Consider the following 23,726-nt stretch of genomic DNA (forward strand, 5'->3'; position numbering starts at 1 on the left):
AGAGGCATCGCAAAAAAAAAAAAAAAAAAAAAACACTCATATATGACCAGCAAGGCAACAGCCAATAGTCCAATACCAACCACGTTCATATAAATAATAACATTATAATTTATAAATAATATTCATATTATTACATAGAAAATTAATAAACACGTTAATGATAGAGGCCCTTGCCCTTATATGAGCATCTTTGGGGTTGAAGGCACATACCGTGTGCTCTAAGGACATGTCAATTACAAATGGATTTGGATTTTTTAGAGTTTAAATTTTATTTTAAAAAATAATTTTTTATTATTTATTTTATAGATAAAATTAAAAAAAATGAAAAAAATTATTTGAGAATAAAAAATTATATTTTATTTTTAAAAAAAAAATAAAAAAATTAAAAGATTTAAATTTATTACAAATTAAGCTTGTTTAGTAATTATAATATTAATTAAAAAATAGATTAATAATATAACTAAACCTGTGGTCTATAAATTGTAATTATAATTTAATGTGTAAATTCCCAATTACAATATATTAATAGTGTTTTATTAATTACAAATTACTAATTGGTAAATATAATTGTCTTTTGTATTTTTATATTTAAATTTGAAGTATTATTTTCGAATCAACTTTTTTATTTTTTTAAATAATACATCTTGTTAGGAGTAATAGCTAGTTTAATTTTAATGTTTGTAGTAAAGCAAAATAAATTTAAATCCAATCTTTTTGTTAAGAATAAAGGATAATACTTTTAAAATAAGGTGCAATGACAAAAATAAATAAACATTATTTTACAATTATAAAGTGTATAGTTACAATTTTATATCATAGCAGTAGATGTTAAACAAAGAAAAGACATTTTTGACTTGTCAAAATAATCTTTGAAGTGGATTTGTCTATTTTAAAATCTTTTCGAATATACTTTTGTTTTTTCTATATTCTTTCGTGTGTATTTTTATTTATTTATTTTATTTTATAATAATATATTTAAAATTTAATTAGTTTATAATAAATTTGGTTTCCTTTTATTTTGTTCAACAGATAATAGAATATTAGATTAAAATAGTCTTAAATAATTTATTTTATATTTTTAATTACTTTTATTTTATTTTATATTTTCTATTCATTGAAATAATTAAATAATAAAATATAACAAATATATAATTATAAATATTAAATACATAAAATTTTAAATATTAAATTAAATAAAGTGAGTATAGATGAATAAAATTTTAAAGTGATTCTTAAGATTAATTACTTACACTGAAATAATTCTTAAAATTTTAATTGTACCATAAAGATTCTAAAATTAAAAAAATTGCATTATATTGGTCTTCATCTCTCTTTTGTCGAGTTACACATCTCTCCTGAGTGGCATAACACATCTCTCCTGAGTGGCATAACACATATTTTTTATGTTGGATTAGACAAAACATTACTTATTTTTTAAGCGAAATACTTCATAAAAAATATTAAATAATGATGAAAATAAATAGCAGGGTTATTCTAATATGACTATCTATAGTGACTATATTATTTTAAAAATATTATTAAAATTACAATAATATTTTTAAAAAAATATTACTACAAAAATGTGTTAGCGAAATATAAAAAAATATAATTTTAATTTTAGCAATACTTACTGATCCGTCACCTTATAACTCGGTCTTTATTGTGCATTATGAGTTATAACTCGGCGTTAATTATCATTCATTCTTTGCTTGTAACTAACACATTCATTACCGACTTAATGACCATCATTTCAATCTTAATGACCAAACGGTCATAACATGAATATCATTCCTCAATTTTATGCCTATAAAAGGAATCTTCTATATCTAATCTCAGGGAGTAACATAATAAGTTCTATATCATGTCTTATATTCTATATTCATAAAATTATTACACACATGATAATTTCTATTTCATGTCTTACATTCTATATTTATAGAATTATTCTTATACCTCTTAAACACTTACTGACTTGAGCGTTAGAGTGTCTTTTGCAGATATCCACCCCTTGTTCTCTTCTTACCGACGTATAACTCATCCCAACGAGAAGCTTAAATACATTCATCGACGGACGAGTTATACACCGCCCAAACTCAGCAAGAACATTTACATAACTATTATAACCATCTTAGCATAAGTATACTAAAATTTACTTAAATAGAATTCACATAATATTTTTTTTTTTAATTTATTTATAAACAATGTTAGAAGGTTAGTAGAATTTTTTGTTTTTAACTAATAATTAACTAATAATATTTAAAGTATAAACTAAAAATATGTTATTAAATTATTAGACTAAAAATATGGGATTAATAACTAAAAATGTTGATAAAAAATAATAAATTTAGCTCAACCTTAAAAATTACTCTTTTCTTTATTGTATCAATTAGTAGTAGACAAGCAACACCTAAACTATTAAGGCTGAATTTGTTTTTTACTGGAGGATTAAGACTGAATATTGTATTTGATGATAAAAAACTAAAACTAAATTTTAGTCCACAAAATTTAAGATTTTTTAGTATTTTTATAAACTAGAAATATATGTAACTGAAAATTTTAAAAATAAAGATTAAAATTTATATAATATTTTTTTAAAAAAATATTATCATTTAATTTTTTAAATTTTAAATATATTTCTTAATTTTTATATTTATCTTAAATTAAATATAATATTAAAATACAACTTAATTCAGCATATTTTATGTCAAATATAATACCAAAGACTTAAAAATCTTTCTCTTCCAAATACATTTTATAAATTTGAGACTCAACATCATATTTGTTGGCGTAGAGATTGATACTAAAATTTCAATATTTTAGTACTTCCAAAAAATAGAAACACAAGAGACTGAAATTTTTGAGAAAAGAGATTGAAACTTTAATAATATTTTATACCTAAAATACTCCAATTTCAATTAATTAATTCCAACTTTATCTTTTGTGCAAATTAAATTAGAAGTTTATTCTTATTTCAGTTTCTGTCTCTCATTTTACACCAAATATAATATTAAAATTTATTTTAATCTCAGTCTCTTTGTCGTAGTCTCTCCGTCTCTATTTCTCTTTCGAATACTATCTAAATATTATATTCACATATATGGATCAAGATCTTTTAAAATAAAAAATTAATAAAATAATAAAATAAAAATTAATTATTTTTAAATTAAGATAATAAAACACATATTTATTTTATCCAATTTTTGTATTGGAGAGAATCCGAAAATGAATTATTTTTAATTTTTTTAACACTTGAAAAAATAAAATGTAGTTTCTCACCATTAATTTTATAAATAGAACTACAAATAAATACAAAAAAATAAAAATAAAATATCACAATTCACACTATTCAATTTTTTTTTTTCACTAAAAAAAATTCACTCTCTAAAAGATCCAAATTCCACATGTAGTGAGTAGTTGAGTGGTCCCTGATGTGATTTAAGAAGTTATAAAAGTATAAAAACACTCGTCACTCCCCCTTCCAGATTCTCTCTATCTTGAGAAACCATGCCACTATTGGACTGAAATCTTCACTCAGCCACCTTCCCGCATTCGCTCTGCTTTCCCGCCTTCCGCCAGATCTGTGCGCGTGCGCCGCCGTCTTCTCCTGCCTCCTGCGCCACACCAAGCCCGCATTCTGCCACTTGTCGCACATTCGCTGGTACATCTTTTCTTTCATTCTTTGGATCCTTTCTAGATTCTTCCTTTATGTTATTCTTCTGGTTTTTTTGTTATTTTCCAGCTCCATTAATGGTCATGATTATTGAAATGTAATCTGAGTATAGTGCATGCTTGAGTTGTGTATGGATTCTAGAAATTAGGTGTGAGAATTTGAGGTTTATGATTGATTGAATGATCAATATGAGAAATATGAGCAACTGCTGCGTGACTTAGCTATGCTGGAAGCATGTTGATGGAGAGGTATAGGACTCCTTATGTTCTTAGGTTATGATGATGATCATGAATTGGAATAGATTATGCATACCTTATCTAATAGTTGCTGCAGAGGGATGGCAAAGTGGAAATGGGAGCTGAGATTTGACGTTTAAGAGGAATGCTGTTAGAAACTAAAGGAGTTGGTTTAATTATTTAAATTAAGGAATTCAAATCGAGAGAAAAAGGGGGAGCTATAGCAGCTGCTCTCAGATGAAAGAAGGGTCATCAATTGTGATATTGTGGATGGAGCTTGAGCAACGTATTAGAAGAATCTTATCAAGGGGGGAAATATGGCATAATGGTGGTGTTGGGTGCCAAAGTGAGGAGTTCAGAAGGAAATAATATGAAGTTGTGGGTCTGTGCTTCTTAGCAGTAGCAACTGAAGCTTGTGGAGAAAGATTATTAGTAGCTTTGTATGTTTTATGTTGTCTTTGTGGATTTTGTATATATTTTGGCAATAATGTCATTTTTTAAGTCAACTACGAGTCAGAATTTATGATCCATGTTATGATTCTACGAATTAATGAATTACCGTTTTGTATTTTCCTTTCGAGTTCAGGTGAAATCTACGAGTTCACTACCTTGTCTAAAACACCTTCATCCGAGCACATACTCACTCACTGCTACTATGCTTCCGTATGGGTCCCTCTCGGAGGCAGAGATCGCCATGGGCCGTAACCTCACTGTGGCAGAGACTTTGTGGTTCAACTACTCAGCGACCAAGTCGGACTACTTTCTGTACTGCCACAACATCCTGTTTCTGTTCCTAATCTTCAGCCTAGCCCCACTCCCTTATGTCTTCATTGAGATCATGCACCTCTATCCTTTCGACTCCTACAAGATCCAGCCCAAGGTCCGACTCTCCCTCCAAGAAATGCTTAATTGCTACAAGGACGTCATGCGCATGTTCTTGCTTGTTGTCGGTCCCCTCCAACTCGTTTCCTATCCTTCCATTCAGGTACCAAATTGCCCCATAACCACAATTGTAAATTCAATATTTTGTACAGTAGTTTTGCAGTCACATCAGCTGCATTTTCCTGAATTCACGATAATAAGCTGAGCATTGTTCAAGGTCTTGGTGGCTTGGTTTTATTATTGCTGATGTGGTATAGAGTACAGGCTATATAGTAGTTTCTGTAGGTCACATTGGCTGCATTCTCCTGTGACTGCAACTGCGACCACAATTTTAAAACCATTGACACATTTCTAATTACTATGGTTTTGGTTTTTGTTAAGATGATTGGGATCAGGATGGGGCTTCCATTGCCATCAGTGTGGGAGGTGGTGGCACAGCTCGTGGTGTATTTCTTGATAGAGGACTACACAAACTACTGGCTTCATAGGTTCCTGCATATGAACAGGTGGGGGTATGAGAACATTCACAAGGTGCACCATGAGTATGAGGCTCCAATTGGTTTTGCCGCGCCGTATGCGCATTGGGCAGAGATCCTTCTCCTTGGGATTCCGTCGTTCCTTGGTCCAGCAATTGTCCCTGGTCACGTGATCACCTTCTGGTTGTGGATAGCATTGCGCCAGATTGAAGCCATTGACACACACAAAGGGTAAACATAACCCCCTCTCTCTTGTCCTTTTCCTCGATATCTTTCTTTGTTGCTTTTTCCCTCTGTAAAGTGATTTTTGGATTTGAAGGATCTCTAACAGTGCCTTGCTTTTACTTTATGGGGGAGGCTGATGGGCCTCCTCCTAGAATCAATTTCACACCTTTTTTTGGGGGGATTTTTTAATATTTAAGTACCTTGGTTGTCTTTTGTGTTTCATCAGTATGATGATGAAAATCATTTAGTTTTTTGTTTTTTCCTCCTAAGTGGGAAGATGGTGTTATTTTTTGGCTGGAAAAATGGTTGGCAATTATTGATGACAAGGACTTGAAATCTTTGAGCTGATGATGATGTAGACCATTCAGGGATAAAGTGGAAGTCTGAGTATGATTTGCTTCTTTTTGACAGATTACTTTGTTCATTTTCACCTCTATTTTTTTTATTCTTTATTTTTCCCTCCTGCATTGTGCTAAGGAACTGTTGATAATGATCTTTACAAGTAGTTGACAGAAAAAAAGATCATCACAAGTTGATTATGGTTGGTGAGATGAGGTATAATTAAATATTTGTGATGATAATATGGTTTAGACTGTAATTTGCTTTTAAGTTTTTTATTTCAGAGAATAATCTGGTCGAAAATGATATAATGTATTGTTGAAAGTTTGGTACTGAAAGAGAAACTTGCCTTTGGATTATGATTGTGAGGCCTCTAGAGTTTATCAATTAGTCCTTTCTTGGAGGTTTAAGGAAACAATTTTTATATTGTGAGCATCTGTACAACATAAGTCCAACTGTAAATTATCCAGGACAAACTTTTACTATTCTCTGCATCATTATATTTAATGTTCTTAACTATGCCTGGAAATATAGCTATCTAGTGAGTGCTGTCTCAACGATACAGAATCTATGCAAATGTAATTGAGAGTCAAAATAGATTTCTGTCTGCAGTTAATTGGTATACACCCAACAAGTATGATGTAAAGGGTTTTGTCCATAGAAAAGCCATGGCTGGCTGAAGATGTTGTTGTATATGTAACTATCAGTATGCTTTCTAGTATTGGCGAGACACAATATCCTCATGGTACTTGCAAATTGAATATTTATATAATTGTTCATATTTCCTGTAGAAATTTAGTTATTGGCCCTTTTTTGGTCATTAATAAGCAGCCACATAATCCAACACCCCCATTCTTTTGAGACATTTGTTCATCTTTCTTCTTTAGTTTCTTCATTGCAATATTGACATGTGGCCTAAATGTGCTGTTACCAACCTTGTTGCTTTGCAGGTATGAGTTTCCGTGGGCTATCACAAAACTCATTCCATTTTATGGTGGCGCTGATCATCATGATTACCATCATTATGTTGGAGGACAAAGCCATAGCAATTTCGCTTCAGTTTTCACATACTGTGATTATGTCTATGGCACTGACAAGGTTATATCATGATTCTGGATTTCTCTCTGTGACATAAATACCTGGTTGTCTTTTTCCACATGGGCAATTGATTTGCAATAATTCTGTTTTTTTATGCTACAGGGATATCGTTATCAGAAGAAAATACTAAAGAAGGTATATTTTTAAAGCTTGGATGATATTTGAGAAGCGTGATTCAGTGATTGCATGTTGTAGCTTCAGTTAGCCATAGAACATTTTTTTCCACTCAAATTCTTTAGGCACTGTATGTTCCCTGTTTTGTACTATATTTAGGTATACAATCTGCAGCAATTGGAAATTTTTTTTCTCCCCTAACTGCTGCTTTGTGAATTGATTCAGTTGAAGGAAGACTTGGCTAATGTCGTCGAGCAGAACGGAGGATCATACAAGAAATCTGACTAAAACGGTGAAAACATCATCCTATGGGTTCGGAGTGTAACAAGTTTTGACTGTTTCAAACTACGATTTCACTTGGACATATAATTCCGGTGGTGGTAAAATAGATGTCATTCGGTTAGGTTAATGGTGCAGGTTAGTAGAGTGGCCCTTTATATATTGTAATTTTGTGTTAGAAGAGAGGGTTGGGGGAAGGAATTTCTACTGTTAGTCATCTTTTTTTTTTGTTTGTTATGTAAGAATGCTCATTCCCCCTATGGGCTCGGATTGGAAAATGCCGAAACATGAAAAAGAGCCTCCTCTGGAATGTGATTCAGATTACAGGAATTGTAAGCTCAGTTTTGTGGACTTTGTTGATTGTATATGTTGTCATGTTGAATAGGGGTGGGTTTTGTTATTCCATCAGGAATTGATGTGAAAAACTTATGACATTAATTAGTACAAGAGGGTTTATCCTTGCCCATTTGCCCATCATAAATGGAAAGATGGGACAATTTCAGAGTATTACTCCCATTTTCATACCATAAAGGCATAAATGAAGAAATAATTGAGAGTTAACGAGTGGTTGGCAACAACAAGTACAACGAATAAAATATCATTTAATCGTGGAAATGAGAACTATCGGTTAGTACTTTTTTTTCATAAATTTATTTACTTTGACAGGAACCCATGGGTTAATACTCCAAACTCAGAACCAATCTTTGTCACCGTGTTACAGAATACTATGGATAGTTTTTGTTTTGTTTTGTTTAGGTTTTTTTTTTTTTTTCGTGGTATTATCTTCTAACCGGAGATTATTTCACCAATTTGAATTGATTATAATATGGACAACTTTTACTAACAGGTAGCCTAGCTAGTAGGTGTTTTTTTTTTGAAAATTTATGTGTAATTAATTTCACGTGAGAGCCATTAAATGACAATTTAATCAAACCTATTAAATTATTTAATGACTCTCAACTATTAACTTGATATGAAGTTAACTACAAGTGAGTTTTTGCCTTTTTTTTTTCAAAGAACACAAATCTCTTTCATTTGCTATTTCCTAACAAATATAATATATATAATTTAACATATTTATAATTTAAAAAACAAAAATTAATAATTTATTCATTAAAAGCACAAAATAAAATTTAAATATAATATAAAAATCTATCAATATTATTTCAGTGTTAACAAAACTAATAATGAATAAAATTTTAATTTTAGATTTTTATATAAATAAAAGTATAAAACTGAAGATTATATTGTGATTTTATGTCACTGAAATTTAGCGGTAGGTATGACAATACCACCCGAATTCGCGGATATCCACCAGACCTCTACTCGCTCAGGGCGGGTAATTACCCGCCCCGTACCGGAGCGAGTTTTTAGCAGGGCGGGACCTTAGGAGGGGTTGGACGGGTCGGGTTTAGATAATATCCGCCCCTTACCCGCTCCGGTATATATATAATTTTAATATATACTATGTATAATATATGTAAAATAATTAGTAAATGATTAATAATATTGTATCATATTTAAATTATTACTTTAATTTATGTTATGTATATGATGATAGTTATATAAATTTTGAAATTTAATTTTATTTATTGGATTTTAATAATTATAGGGACGGGTAGAAGCGAGACGGGTTATGGTTCAACGTTTTACTACCCGTGCGTAGAAGTGGAACGGGTTCTATACGAGTTGTTGTACGGCGGGGCGGGGCGGATAGAACAAAAACCCGCCTTTACTTGCCTCGTTGCTTACCACCTCTATTTAGCGGGTCTCTGTGGGATAAGACTTCTTTTCCTGCTTGTTCTCATTTATTTTTGGGGAGTGAATCTACATTTTTGTAGAATTTGACAGATCTCTAATTTTATTTTCGTGACAGATAATTTATACAAATCTCGTCTTAATGATTTTTTTTGCTAATTTTATGGTGCCTTTTGTTTGATATTTAATTTTTACTTAAATTATCTTTTATAGTAACTTTAAAATATTTTAAAATATTTTAATTTTTATACTTTTAAATTTAAAATTAATTATTTAACTTATTTTAGCAATTAAACAATATCTTTTAAACATCATAATACACATATTTTTTTTTTCATTTCTACCCAAATGTTTCATTTGAGCACCACCATCTAAAGTTCTCCTGCAAATTCCATTTGTATACAAAATTCATTACTCCTTTCACTACCAATAAACTGCACAGAAGATCATGTATTTATCAAATTGGTTCAATATTTTTACGTGTAGCTCATATATTCAATTTGTATTCTCAAAATATTAGAGATAATACCAAATTGATATCCAAAAATTTTGACTTTGATAAAATGATACCTGATCTTTGTTATTAATAAAATGATCTCTAAAAAATTTTAAAATTTAACAAAAATATCCAAACGTAAAAACAACGTCACATTAAACACAAAAGCGCTGCTCTTGTTGTAAAATAAATAAAAGATATATATTAAATATAAAATATAGATGTATAAATAGAAGATTCTAGCATTAAAATAATTAGCTCAATAATGATTTATATATATATAATAATATTATATGTTGTAATATGTATATATATATAAAGATAGAAAGAAGTATTAAAAGTAAAGAGAGAGAAAATTGCATTTGCTTTTGTTTTTATTATTGCTGTGTCCATATCATGCACTGGGGTTGTCTATTTATACATGCAAGGAGGCAAATATTTTTCACTATCATAAATGTAAGAGCTTTGATAATGTAGCCATTCAGCATGGAAAAGATGATTCTTTCATGGTCATCCATTTCATCCTTATCGCAACACTCCCCCTTAGATGACCATTAAAGATTATCGCCTCGTTAAAACTTTACTAAAGAAAAATCCAGTGGGAAAAAAACCGTAGTGAAGGAAAAAGAGTACAATATCCTTTAGTGATGGGGACTGCCTCATTAAAAACCTTGTCAAGGAAAATCCAATGGGAAAAATACCTGACCAAGAAAAAAAGAGTACAATCTCCCCTTCTTGCCGACATCATTTAATGTCTCGAAATCGGCGCATCCCAATCTCATGTACCAATCTTTTAAAGGAGGATTTTAGAAGTGACTTTGTGAATAAATCTGCCAGATTGTCACTTGAGCAAATCTGTTGGACATCAATTGTCCCTAGATTTTGAAGATCATGGGTGAAGAAGAATTTGGGAGAAATATGCTTAGTTCTATCACCTTTGATGTATCCGCCGCCTTTAAGTTGAGCAATGCATGCTGTATTATCTTCAAACAAGACAGTTGGAGCTATCTTATGATCAGTCAGTCCACATGATGATGGAATATATTAAATCAGGCTCCTCAGCCAAAAACACTCACGACTAACTTCATGAATCGCTAGTATTTCAGCATGATTAGAGGAGGTTGTTGCTATCGTCTGTTTCGTGGACCTCCATGATATAGCTGTACCACCATATGTGAACATGTATCCTATTTGAGATCTCCCTTTATGTGGATCAGACAAGTATCCGGCATCTGCATAGCCAACTAGTTGTGACTTGGATCTATAGGGATAAAACAATCTCATATCAACCGTTCCATGAAGATATCGAAAGATTTGATTGATTCCACTCCAATGTCTTCTGGTTGGAGAAGAACTATACCTTGCTAGTAAATTCACAGCAAATGATATATCGGGTCTTGTATTATTAGCAAGATACATTAGCGCTCCAATGGCACTAAGATATGGTACTTCAGGACCAAGGATATCTTCATTCTCTTCTTTAGGACGGAATTGATCCTTTTCCACATCAAAAAACCTTACAATCATTGGGGTACTCAAGGGATGTGACTTATCCATATAAAATCTCTTCAAGATCTTTTTTGTGTATGTTATTTGATGAATAAAAATCCCATTTTTTATATGCTCGATCTGCAGGCCGAGACAAAACTTAGTCTTTCCAAGATCTTTCATCTCAAACTCTTCTTTTATAGTTTTTATAATTGTTGGAATCTCTTCAGGAGTCCCAATGATATTTAAATCATCAACGTACACAGCAATAATAATGAATCCAGATGCAGTTTTCTTTATGAAAACACAGGGGCAGATATCATCATTCTTGAATCCGTTTTTGGCCAGATACTCAGTAAGACGATTATACCACATTCGTCCAGATTGCTTTAGACCATATAAAGATCTTTGCAATTTAACTGAGTATAACCCCTGTGAATATTCATTGGATGATTTAGATATCTTTAGTCCTTCAGCGACTTTCATATAGATATCTCGATCTAATGAGCCGTATAAATAGGCTGTTACCACATCCATTAAATGCATATGCAGTTTATGATATGCAGATAAACTGACCAAATAACGCAATGTTATCGCATCCACTACAGGAGAATACGTTTCTTCATAATCTATATCGGGCCTTTGTGAAAAATCTTGTGCCACAAGTCGGGCTTTATAGCACACAACTTCATTTTTCTCATTTCATTTTCTCACAAATACCCACCTATATCCAACAGGTTTTACATCTTCTGGTGTACGGACTACAGGTCCAAAGACTTCACGTTTAGCAAGTGAGTCTAACTCAGCCTTCATAACTTCTTTCCATTTTGGCCAATCATTCCTTTGTCGAAATTCTTTGACTGATCTTGGCTCAAGATCCTTACTTTCATACATGATATTTAATTCCACATTATATGCAAATATTTCATTGACAATTGTCTTATTTCGGTCCTATTTCTCTCTTGTAAAGACATAATTTATCGAGATCTCATCATTTTCACAATTTTCAGGTACCTGAACGTCTTCTGGCGTTAACACTATATCAGAATTTTGGACAACTGCAGGTGTCTCTACTATGTCTTTTTCAACAGGAATATTATTTACCTCTTTTCTCTTTCGAAAATTTTTGTCTTTGGAACCGACAGACCTGCCACGCTTCTGGCGTGAATTTGCTTTAATGGCTATTTGTCCTACCGGGACATCAATTCGAATTGGGGCATTTTTCGCTGGTATATAAGATTTAGTTATCCTCTTTGTATCGGAAAATACATCAGGCAAATCATTTTCTATTCTTTGCAAATATATAATCTTTTGAACTTCCAGTTCACATTGCCCTGATCGAGGATCTAAATGCATCAACGATGATGCATTCCAGTTAAGCTCCTTTTCAGGAAGCTTATTCTCTCCCCCTAATGTTGGAAATTTTGATTCATCAAAATGACAATCTGCAAACCGGGCTTTAAATACATATCCAGTTTGTATCTCAAGATACCTCACTATAGAGGGAGAATCATATCCAACATATATCCCCAATTTTCTTTGGGGTCCCATTTTGGTGCGATTAGGTGGTGCAATGGGAACATATATCGCACACCCAAATATTCTTAAATGGAAAATATTTGGCTGCTAGCCAAAAGCTAATTGCATAGGAGAGAACTGATGATAACTCGTTGGCCTCAAACGAATAAGTGCTGCGGCATGTAAAATAGCATGTCCTCAAACCGAGGTTGGGAGATTTGTTCTCATAAGCAAGGGTCTAGCAATTAATTGGAGGTGCTTAATAAATGATTCTGCTAACCCATTTTGTGTGTGAACATAAACTACTGGATGTTCAACACTTATTCCATTAGCCATACAATAAGCATCAAAAGCTTGGGAAGTAAATTCACCAGCATTATCAAGACGAATTGCTTTGATTGGATTTTCTGGAAATTGTGCTTTTAATCGAATAATTTGAGCCAGTAATCTCGCAAACGCCAGGTTGCGAGAAGATAATAAGCACACATATGACCATATCGAAGATGCGTCTATCAGGACCATAAAATATCTAAAAGATCTACATGGTGGATGAATAGATCCACATATATTACCTTCAATCCTGTCTAGGAATTCAGGGGACTCAAATCCAATCTTTACTGGTGATGGCTTTAAAATTAACTTTCCTTGAGAACATGCAGCACAACAAAATTCACTAGTTTTAAGAATCTTCTGGTTCTTTAGTGAATGTCTATGAGAGTTTTCAATAATTCTTCTCATCATGGTTGTTCTTGGGTGACCCAATCTATCATGTCAAGTTATGAATTCATTTAGGCTAGTAAACTTCTAATTTACGATGGCATGTGATTCTATTGCACTAATCTTGGTATAATATAACTCAGAAGAAAGTGAGGGTAATTTTTCTAATATAACATTTTTATTTAAATCATGAGTTGTGATACATAAGTACTCATGACTTTCCTCATTCATAGTCTCAATATGATATCCATTTCGGCGAATATCTTTAAAACTCAATAAGTTTCTTCGAGACTTGGTAGATAATAGTGCATTATTTATTATGAATTTTGTTCCTCCAGGAAACAAAATTATAGCTTTTCTGGAGCCTTCAATCACATTGCCTGAGCCAATAATAGTATTAACACATTCTCCTTTTGGTACGAGATGGGTAAAATATATATCACTTTTGAGAATAGTGTGCGAACTTGCACTATCCGCAAGGCATACATCTTCATTATATATCCATGTCATTTTCTTCAAATACAAATAATAATAAAATGAGTAGTATGCACAGTTTAAATTGAATACTTGATCGGAATTATTTTTCTAAGAAATACTGCACATAAAAATAATGTCATATACTGAAATTTTATTTTAAAACTTGACACATTTAATGATTTCAAAATTTATAAACATTAATATTTCATTATTTATGTACATCACATTTGAAACTTAAATACATAGAAAATAAAACTTAACAATAAGTTCTATACATTATTTATTTACATAGATACTTCACAATTCCACATATTAAACTATTCCATCATTGATCAAATGACCAATATTTCCTTCAGGATCCTCAAAGAAATCAGATACATCATAATGAATGGTGGAATTTTCAGCATCATTTGAAACGAAATTCGACTCTTTTTCCTTGTCGTCCTTTTTCAAATATGCATGATAAAGATCAACTAGGTGTCTTGGGGTATGACAGGTACGTGACCAATGACTATTTCCACCACAACGAAAACACTTATCCTCTGTTGATTTATTTTGCCCGATATTTCTTTCTTTATCCCACTTCTGGTGAGATCCTCTCTTTTGAACATAATTCTTTTTCCTTCCATAATTTTTCTTGTTATTAAAACATTGCCATTTACCTCTTCTGGGGTAATTTTCCGCATTTACTTCAGGAAATGAGGCGGCGCCAGCTGGGCGCGCTTCATGATTTTTCAATAACAACTCATTGTTGCGTTCAGCAACAAGAATGCAAGAAATTAACTCAGAATATTTTTTAAACCCTTTTTCTCGATACTGCTGCTGCAGGAGCACATTTGCGACATGGAAGGTTGAGAAAGTTTTCTCCAACATATCATGATCAGTTATCTTTTTCCCACATAATTTCATTCGTGAGGTGATTCAAAATATTGCAGAATTATATTCATTTATAGATTTAAAATCTTGTAAACGCAAGTGCGTCCATTCATATCGGGCTTGAGGAAGTATCACCGTTTTCTGATGATTATACCTTTCTTCAAGGTCTTTCCAAAGATCTGCAGGGTCTTTTAATATGAGATATTCATTTTTCAATCCTTCGTTAAGATGACGACGAAGAAAAATCATGGCTTTGGCTTTATCCTTCTAGGATGCATTATTTTCAGCCTTAATGGTATCTCCAAGATCCATTGAATCAAGATGGATTTCAGCATCTAATATCCATGATAAATAATTATTTCCAGATATATCAAGAGCATTGAATTCAAGACGAGAGAGTTTCGACATAATGAAAAATTGTTACCTGAGTCTTCTTAAAAATTTGATCAGAGTCTCGTGCTGATAACGTGTTGTAAAATAAATAAAAGATATCTATTAAATATAAAATATAGATGTATAAATAGAATATTCTAGCATTAAAATAATTAGCTCAATAATGATATATATATATATATATATATATATATATATATAATAATATTATATATTGTAATGTGTGTATATATATATATATACAAAGATAGAAAGAAGTATTAAAAGTAAAGAGAGAGAGAATTGCATTTGCTTTTGTTTTTATTATTGTTGTGTCCATATCATGCACTGAGGTTGTCTATTTATACATGCAAGGAGGCAAATATTTTCCACTATCATAAATGTAAGAGCTTTGATAATGTAGCTATTCATCATGGAAAAGATGATTCTTTCATGGTCATCCATTTCATCCTTATCGCAATAGCTCTGATAATTGGAAAAACTTTAGTGATAGTGGCAGAGAACTCCAATGACATTTTCGACGAGGAGAGGAGCTTGTAGTTGCGACAATAACCAACTTTATCCCTCTCACTCCAACTCCCTCTCGCCTCCTCACCCCTAACCCGAAATCCTAATCTCTTTCCTCACTTCTTCCGCTTCCTCTTCTTCCTCCAAGGTTGATTCGCTCCACCAACTCACTCGACTCTCCAAGAGTGACTCACTCTTCCACTGCCGTCTTACTGACTAAAAAATTGTTCCATAATTACTCTTCTGCGTCAAGTCCCATGCCCATGATTTCCTCCACGAGAACACTCTCTCTTGGTTTCTCAATCTCAGCCTCGATGACCACAACAAGATTGGACTCGTTGCTGAGAGAGTCATTGTCCCTGTCGTCACTGTTATCTCGAGACTATCGCACCCTTTTAAGGGACGAAAAGGGAAAAGAGAAGAAAGAAACTGCAACGACCCTCTATGATCTTGCTCAGCTGTTGAGGTTATTGGAGTTCTTGCAAAGTGGAAGGAAGAGAGGGGAGCAAATGGAGAGGTTCTATGGATGTGATCAAATTCTGAGTCGGGTTCTGAGGAATGGGCGAGATTTGGAAACGCCATCGTCGCAGCTGCAAGCTCTCCTCCTCATCGGGAACACCATTGGAGCTCTCTGCCATCATCACTGAAACTCTTTCGATCCCCAAATCAGCGTTTTTGTTCAACGTGATGTAATGCTTTTTATATTTGGATGTTTTTATCAAATTTTAAAATCTTTTAAAAATTATTTTGTTAATAACAAAAATCAAGTATCATTTTGTCAGCGCAACAATTTTTTAAATACTGATTTATATTTATCTCCAAAATAGTAATACCATATATACCATTAATAATAATAATAATAATAATAATAATATTTAGATTTTATATTATAATTAGGATTGAAAATAAGTCAAATTAGTTTGTGAGTCAACTCGAACTTGACTCATTAAGAGCTCGATAAGGTGAGCTTGTGAATCGAGCTTAAACAAAAATTTAAACTCATGTATTAAATGAGTCGAATTTGAACTTAAGTAAACTTAATGGAAAAGTATATGGAACCAAAAGGTTACCAGGCAAAAACTAAACAAAACCACAATAATTTATATTAATAATTAATTTTAAATTTATGGAATTCAAAATTTAAAAAATTTAAAATTAATTAAGTAAACCTAATTAAAACCTATAAAAGCCTTCCTTTTCTCTCTCATATTAACTTACTCACCTACAACAATCACACATACAGACCTCTCTCTCACCAATGCTGCGCCGGTGACTTCTATGCTCTCCGGGACGCCCTCAACAAGCGCATCCAAAACAACTGCTTCAACACGAAATTCACCTTCGACTTCGTCACCGACAAAACCTTCTCCTCTTTCCTCCTCAACCACTTCTTCAATTAGCTGCAAAAGGATGCTGGAAAAAGAGCAGTGTGGCGGCGCCGTTCTTGGAAGGCTGGATTTCTGGCTCTACTATGTTACTTACATTTGCGGAGGAACTATTGGGCTTGTGTACAGCAATAACTTGGGATAGATTGCGGAGCCAGTGGATACGAGTTGTGACATTTCTACACTTGTGATGGTGTATGCCTCCTTTTCCTTATTCGGTCGCTTGCTTTCGGCTCTACCTGACTATATTGGTAGCAAATTGTACTTTACAAGGACTGGTTGGCTATGCATTGCACTAATACCATCCCCGGTTGCATTCACATTCATGGCGCTATCACAAACTCCCTTCGCATTCCCCATAGACACGGCGTTGATAGGCTTCAGTTCCGGATTCAAGTCCCGTGCTTCTCATCAGAATAGCCATGAGAGGGATTATAAAAAAACATTCATTTAATATAAAAAAAAACATCCTAATACTTAACAAAAGAAAAAAAAATCGAGACATTCACATTTGCAATAAAAAAAATCGAAAAATATATAAAAGAATATCCATTTAATATGAAAAAGAAACATTCTGATACTTAGCAGAAGAAACATCCATATATATTAACTCGTAGAGATTTTGGATTCACCCACAAGTATTTGACTGATTTTTTGCTAGTACCCTTTGGTTCCCTAGCATTGCTCAAACTTAATTCATTGACATGCAAACTAATTCAATTATATATATTATATATTATAATTATTTATATTAATATATAGATCATGTATTTCATATTTTTAATTTACAATAAAACTTATAATCTTACACACATATAATTATAAAATTCATGTTTGCTAAATATATGATAATGCATTTATTTTTATTTTTGACATATCTAAATTATAATATCTTTGTTTATTTTATTAAAAATGTTCCTCCGTGGATAACCATTCTAAAGTAGAGTTAATTGAGTTGCAAGTTCAAAGTCGCCTCTCTCAGACCAAGTGGATCACAAGTCAGTAAGAGTATGAATAATAGAAATGATATTCAGAGTGAATAACGTACCTGTGATCTAGTGAGTCACTTATATTTATAAAGTTGTTGTATTTGAAATGGTTATCAGTATTTATTTTTGTAACTGTTTTGAAGTGTTATGGAATTTCTGTGCCGATTTGAATTGACACGTAATTATTTGATTTTATTTGATTTTATTGGATAAATCAGTTAGGAGAACAAAATACGTACTCCACGTATTCTTATGTAAAACGTGTTTATTTAATTTTAATAAGATTTCGATTTATAAGTTTACTTGAGCTGAGTTATAGCCAAAAAATCAAAAATTTAATGGGTTAAACTAGAATGTGATATATCCAATTAAATTATTTATGATAAAAGAGAACCACATATCTATATATTAATACTTTTTATATAAAGTTTCACAGTAATATGTTTGTATATGATTTTGTTGGAGCACATAAACTATAATTGATAGATAATTAGATTATATATATTGATTATGGTTATGTTATTCGAGCGGATTTATAAGTTTGAGTTGGCTTGCAAATTTTTATATAATTTAAAATAAACTAGTATTTTGAATATAAAAAATTGAATATTAACTATTTTAACTATAAAAAATTAAAATTATCATAATATTCATAAAAGATTGAATTAGTTCGACAAATTATTTAAAATTTTTGACAAAACTATTCAAAGAATTATAAATTTAAATAATTTTATTGAACTAACTCAACTTATGTCCAAATAAGGAAACACTTAAAATGTGGGATTAAGAACAAAGTTAATGAAATAAAAAAAAGTGAAAATATAATTAATTTTAAAATTAAGATATAAATTTATACATAACAAAAATTATAAATTTAATCATGACTATTTAAATTGTTATTTTATAATTTTTATTATTTTAAAGATAAAGATTCACATATAATTATTTTTATATGAAATTAATAATTAAAAAATATTAAATAATAATTTAATTAAATTTATTAAATAATTTTAAATATTAATTTTACATCAGTTTTAACTTATTTTATAAAATATTTCTCCAAAATGTTAGACCAAACAAATCGGCCACTTACAGTTACAGCCCTTGATTGTTTCAACGTATAAGTAGCCATGACCTTTGGATCAGGAAGACGAACAATCCAATGCTGATGTTGTTGGCTGGCTGTTACACATGGATTCGTTGGAGGGAAACACCAAAACATGTCTCTGATACAAATGCTGATGCAAAACCAATGACTTGAGACCATGACACATGATTTTATTCTTTGTACCATGTTTGTTAACTTTAAACTGCGTGACATTGATGGTTGCATCGTAATCATCGAAGGCCAAAGTAACTCAGTAAGTACCCTAACCAAAAAGGAAATAAAATATATTTATATGATCTACTAAATAATAAATTTGAAAATTAATATATTTATAATATATTTATAAAAATTAAATTCATACGTATAATAAAAAGTATTATATATACTATTTTTATGTATATTTTTTTTATAATTTTTAGAATTATATTATATGACCAACACAATTTATTATTTTCTATCAATATTTAGCCAATAAAAATATCAAAGTATTTTTATATTTGATTTTAAATTTTAAACTCTAAGTTCTAATAATATAAAAATCAAGTACTGGTCTAAAATATTGACTAATATTAATAAAAATTATTAGTTTCTAATATTTTTATTTTTATTTTTAATATTTAAAGTGATTGTAAAAAATTAAGAATAAAAGTTTTTTTATATTATAAAAATATATCTAAGTTCAAATTTTATTTCTCTCGTAAACAAAATCCACTTGTCTCTCTAAAACACACATCTTTGTATTCTCCATCCACTCCGCATTTCACATTTCACATTTCACAATTTGCCTTCTTCTTCTCTTCCCAGGTTCCAATATTCACCCTTCTTGGATCTTAACGCCTCCAAGCTTATATTCTCTACCGACCCACATCGCCATTTGCGCCATTCCTTGCAGATCAAGCACCCCTTTTGGCTAACAATAAGAAAGCTTGGTTTTTTATTTTTGTGGGGGTTGGTTCCAAAAATGGCTTCTTTCACGGTCCCATGTCCCAAGTGCCCTTCTCCTTCTTTGGGATTGAACTCCCAGAAGCTCTTCAAGCCATCTCTCTCGTTTGGATCTTTGGCTGCTGAGTCAGCTTCATCTGGGATTCGGGTATGGCTGATTTCTTATTTGTGTAGAATGTAAAACGGATCTCGTTTTGAATTGTTAACACCCTTATTATATTATTATTTTCAGCAAAAAATATACTCAGCGAATTCCAATGTAGTTTCTGTGGTGCTGGTCCTTTAAAAGTTAAAATGATATTGCTTCATCTTTTCCTTTCTTTTTTTTTCCCTTAACTTCCTGTTGCTATTTTTTCCCCCAGCATTTACATACGATATGTATTGTTATATACAGATTCCATAGCTTTTCTTGGATTATATTTTCAGGTGTTTTGATCATCTGGTTTATTTTAGTACTGAAGAAAGGGCAAGCACCTTAATAATTGATTGATTTTCTTTTCATTTTCTCTGTTTTCATGACAGAATTAGTTCTGAGCATAAAAAGGCCTACTTTAATACAAAGTTATAGATATAGGAAAACATAGCAATATGTTAGATCTTAGAGGCAATTCTGCTAAGGTGATTAATGTTTTTCGGACAATAGCTGTAGCAATATTCAAGCATTTCTATCATAAAAATTGGCAATGCCTTGAAATCACTTGTCCCAAAAACTTAAGCTGATAGGAGGTGACATATGAATAATATTTCTAATAGTCAAATATGCATCAATGCATGAGTATATTTTAGAATGTGTATAAGTTTTTATTATGTGCATGTTAATGCTTTCATATATAGTTAATTTCCCTTAATGGGAGACTACAATTGAAGATTTTCAGCATTTTTTCCCTTTTAGATAGAAATTCATTATATTCATTTTATTGGATGCCACTAATTTCCTATGTGCTGAGAAATTCAGAGTTCATCCATTGATAAAATTTCATTTTCGTAAAAGTGGTATGGTATTTATCCACTGATTAATAATAATCAATGTGTCAAATGCTTTGCAATTACTTTTATTTATTTATTTTTCAATTTTTCTTGTTAATCCTTTTTTTCGATTTACTATTATTTCCTGCAGTGCCTTAATGGGAAGCAATTTTCTGTCCAGAAGCTTCAAGCACAACGCCGTGAGGTTAGTTTCACTTTTAATTCGGACGAAAATTGTCATCCTATTGTTAAATTATGTTCTTGATGACTTGAGATCAAGTTCATTTCACATTAATTACCATGATTTGTGCAACATAGGCTGTTACTACTATTGAAAACTCTGCACCTGTATTGGTCAGTGGACCTAAAGTCGCCGCACCAAATGAGAAAGAAGACCAGAATGGGAAACCCGGTGGCACTACCACAGATCCATCTTTGGTTTCTGCATTCATGGCTCAAGTGGCTGACCTTGTAAAGTAAGACTAAGTCGCCACACCCTGCATGAAATTGCATGACCCTTTCTCTATCTGCATATCTACTTGAGTTTAATTATGATGTGCTAATAGTTCAAAAAGTTTCACCCTATCACCTAATCAAATTCATTCGTTTAGATGACCATTTAAGTAATAAGGTATCAAGGTAGTTACTTTTGATTATGTGGCAATATATGTTCGGATGCCTATATAAAACTTGTTATATTACATAGTTACAATACAAAAAAATCAAGTCCTATCTAATTTAGGACATGAATTGTTTCAATTGTTCTTATATGATGTTATTTTCTTTGGTAGGCTTGTAGATTCCAGAGATATTGTGGAATTGCAACTTAAACAGTCAGATTGTGAGCTCATGATAAGGAAAAAGGAAGCTTTGGAGCCTCCTTCCCAGGTTATAGCCCCGGCATCAGCACCAATGCATTATGCTGCATATCCTTCTCTGCCACCTCCACCACCACCAGCGGCAGCATCTTCCACTCCTGCAAGCTCTCCACCTGCAAAAGCAGCACCTGCCTTACCTTCCCCTGGAAAAGCAAGCACATCAGGTCACCCACCGCTGAAATGTCCAATGGCGGGAACCTTTTATAGGAGTCCAGCTCCTGGTGAACCTCCATTTGTCAAGGTACAGCAGCACCACACTTCAATATCAATTTGGTCCCTCAAAGTTACATGTGACAATAGCTTTTCCTGAAAGATCCATGTGACATCGTTTTAGTTCTTGAAAGATACATGTGATATTAAATAAATTCATAAAAAAGAAAATCTCAAATAGCTGTCGCATGCATTTTTGAGGATCAAAGTGATGTCAAATAGATGTCACATGCCATCTACAAAGCATACATGGTATCAAGGACATTAGTTCTGCATTAATAATTTTCGCTTCTGCTTTAGGTGGGAGATAAAGTACAAAAAGGACAGGTCGTATGCATTATTGAGGCTATGAAACTGATGAATGAAATCGAGGTACGCATATTATTTGTTTGTTTTCTTGTTTATTCCCACGAATCGTTCCCTTTTTTGATTTCTTGTTTGCTTCCCCATTTATTTTGTACTACTTGTATCTCATTATTGTTTTAGTTAACCACTTCCATATAGTAATATACTGAAATCTATAATACAAGGCACTCTAATTATAGCATTTACTTGGTAAAGTGTTTTGAATTCCATCTCGTGTAGCCAAATTATAGCACTCTAATTCTTTGCTTGTTTTGATGGCAGGCTGATCAAACAGGAACAATAACTGAGATACTAGTTGAAGATGGGAAACCAGTCAGTGTAGACACGGTACTCTCTCTCTCTCTCTCTCTCATATGGCAGCACATCTACAAGCTCTATTCTTGAATTTTCTAATTAAAATTCTTGTCATCTATGCAGCCTCTCCTTGTAATAGCTCCGTGAGTATCGGAACGGATGTTAGTTCCAAGGTGATGGGGATGTTTCCTGTTGGATAGCATAGGATTTGATGTTTTTTAGGTTTTCTGTTGGTGAGAAATTTGTTGAACTTGAGTCATACTATTTTGTCACTTCTTGAGAAAACTTTAGCTTCTTAGTCCCCTTCGCCCGTACACCTCTTCATATTTTTAGAGATATTTTAGACATAAAAGCACCGCATAATATATCAGAATGGAATATTCGAATATGTAGTTATAAGCAGTTTTGATATTTGTAGTGTTGAAGCTTTTATGCATTTGATTATTGATGGGTTCTTTCTATGTATCTGTTGGCTGTTATGTTTGTTATATAGCATCTTTCTATATCAAATACTCAACATGCAACAAATCCGTAGCCCATCCATCTGTACTTCTGTAGCACGATTTTATATTTTACTTGGTCTTAATACCATGTCGAGATTTTAAAAGCTGAGATTTGGTTGGAAGCTTGGTTCAAGTGGCATATCATATGCCTCCCGAACAACTACATCCGATGTAGTGTGAGAGGGTGTGTTGTGTTGTAAAGACGACAAAAAAAAAAAAAAAAAAAAAAAAGAGAAAGCAAGCTGAGCTTTGACTACTAATTGTGTAAAATTTCTAACATGAATACTTGAATATTATATCAAAAGTAGTCTTTCTATTTCTAAAAGGATGCCAGTAGTCTTTTCCTACAAACTTTGCACATAACGATCATTATTCTCTCTTTTTGCATTGACGGATGAGTATGTTCACTGGAAACGAATGTTACTTTAAATTCCATCAAGAATGAACCGAGCACTGTATAATTGAAGGAGTTATTGGATGTTAAGAATATATTTAATCCATATTTCGAGAAACTTTACAACCACGCATTTCTTTTT

At 32.0% G+C, this 23,726-nt stretch overlaps 2 protein-coding genes across 2 annotated transcripts; both read left to right on the forward strand.

Annotated features, from left to right (window-relative positions):
• The first annotated feature begins 3,492 nt into the window (after window positions 1-3,492).
• On the forward strand, window positions 3,493-7,833 carry LOC130955909 (methylsterol monooxygenase 1-1-like). The gene is made up of 6 exons (XM_057882909.1): window positions 3,493-3,658; window positions 4,493-4,891; window positions 5,170-5,495; window positions 6,779-6,926; window positions 7,029-7,061; window positions 7,266-7,833. Exons 2-6 carry the CDS (start codon window positions 4,562-4,564, stop codon window positions 7,326-7,328), a joined length of 900 nt encoding a protein of 299 aa, XP_057738892.1. The 5' UTR covers window positions 3,493-3,658; window positions 4,493-4,561; the 3' UTR covers window positions 7,329-7,833.
• Window positions 7,834-19,760: 11,927 nt separating this feature from the next.
• LOC130954435 (biotin carboxyl carrier protein of acetyl-CoA carboxylase 2, chloroplastic) lies at window positions 19,761-23,148 on the forward strand. Its single transcript, XM_057881171.1, has 7 exons — window positions 19,761-20,121; window positions 21,091-21,144; window positions 21,258-21,415; window positions 21,731-22,058; window positions 22,328-22,399; window positions 22,655-22,720; window positions 22,811-23,148. The coding sequence occupies exons 1-7, from the start codon at window positions 19,993-19,995 to the stop codon at window positions 22,832-22,834; spliced, it is 831 nt and encodes a 276-aa protein (XP_057737154.1). The 5' UTR covers window positions 19,761-19,992; the 3' UTR covers window positions 22,835-23,148.
• Window positions 23,149-23,726: the final 578 nt, after the last annotated feature.

Source organism: Arachis stenosperma, chromosome 10 (assembly GCF_014773155.1).
Source record: "Arachis stenosperma cultivar V10309 chromosome 10, arast.V10309.gnm1.PFL2, whole genome shotgun sequence".
Taxonomy (NCBI): domain Eukaryota; kingdom Viridiplantae; phylum Streptophyta; class Magnoliopsida; order Fabales; family Fabaceae; genus Arachis; species Arachis stenosperma.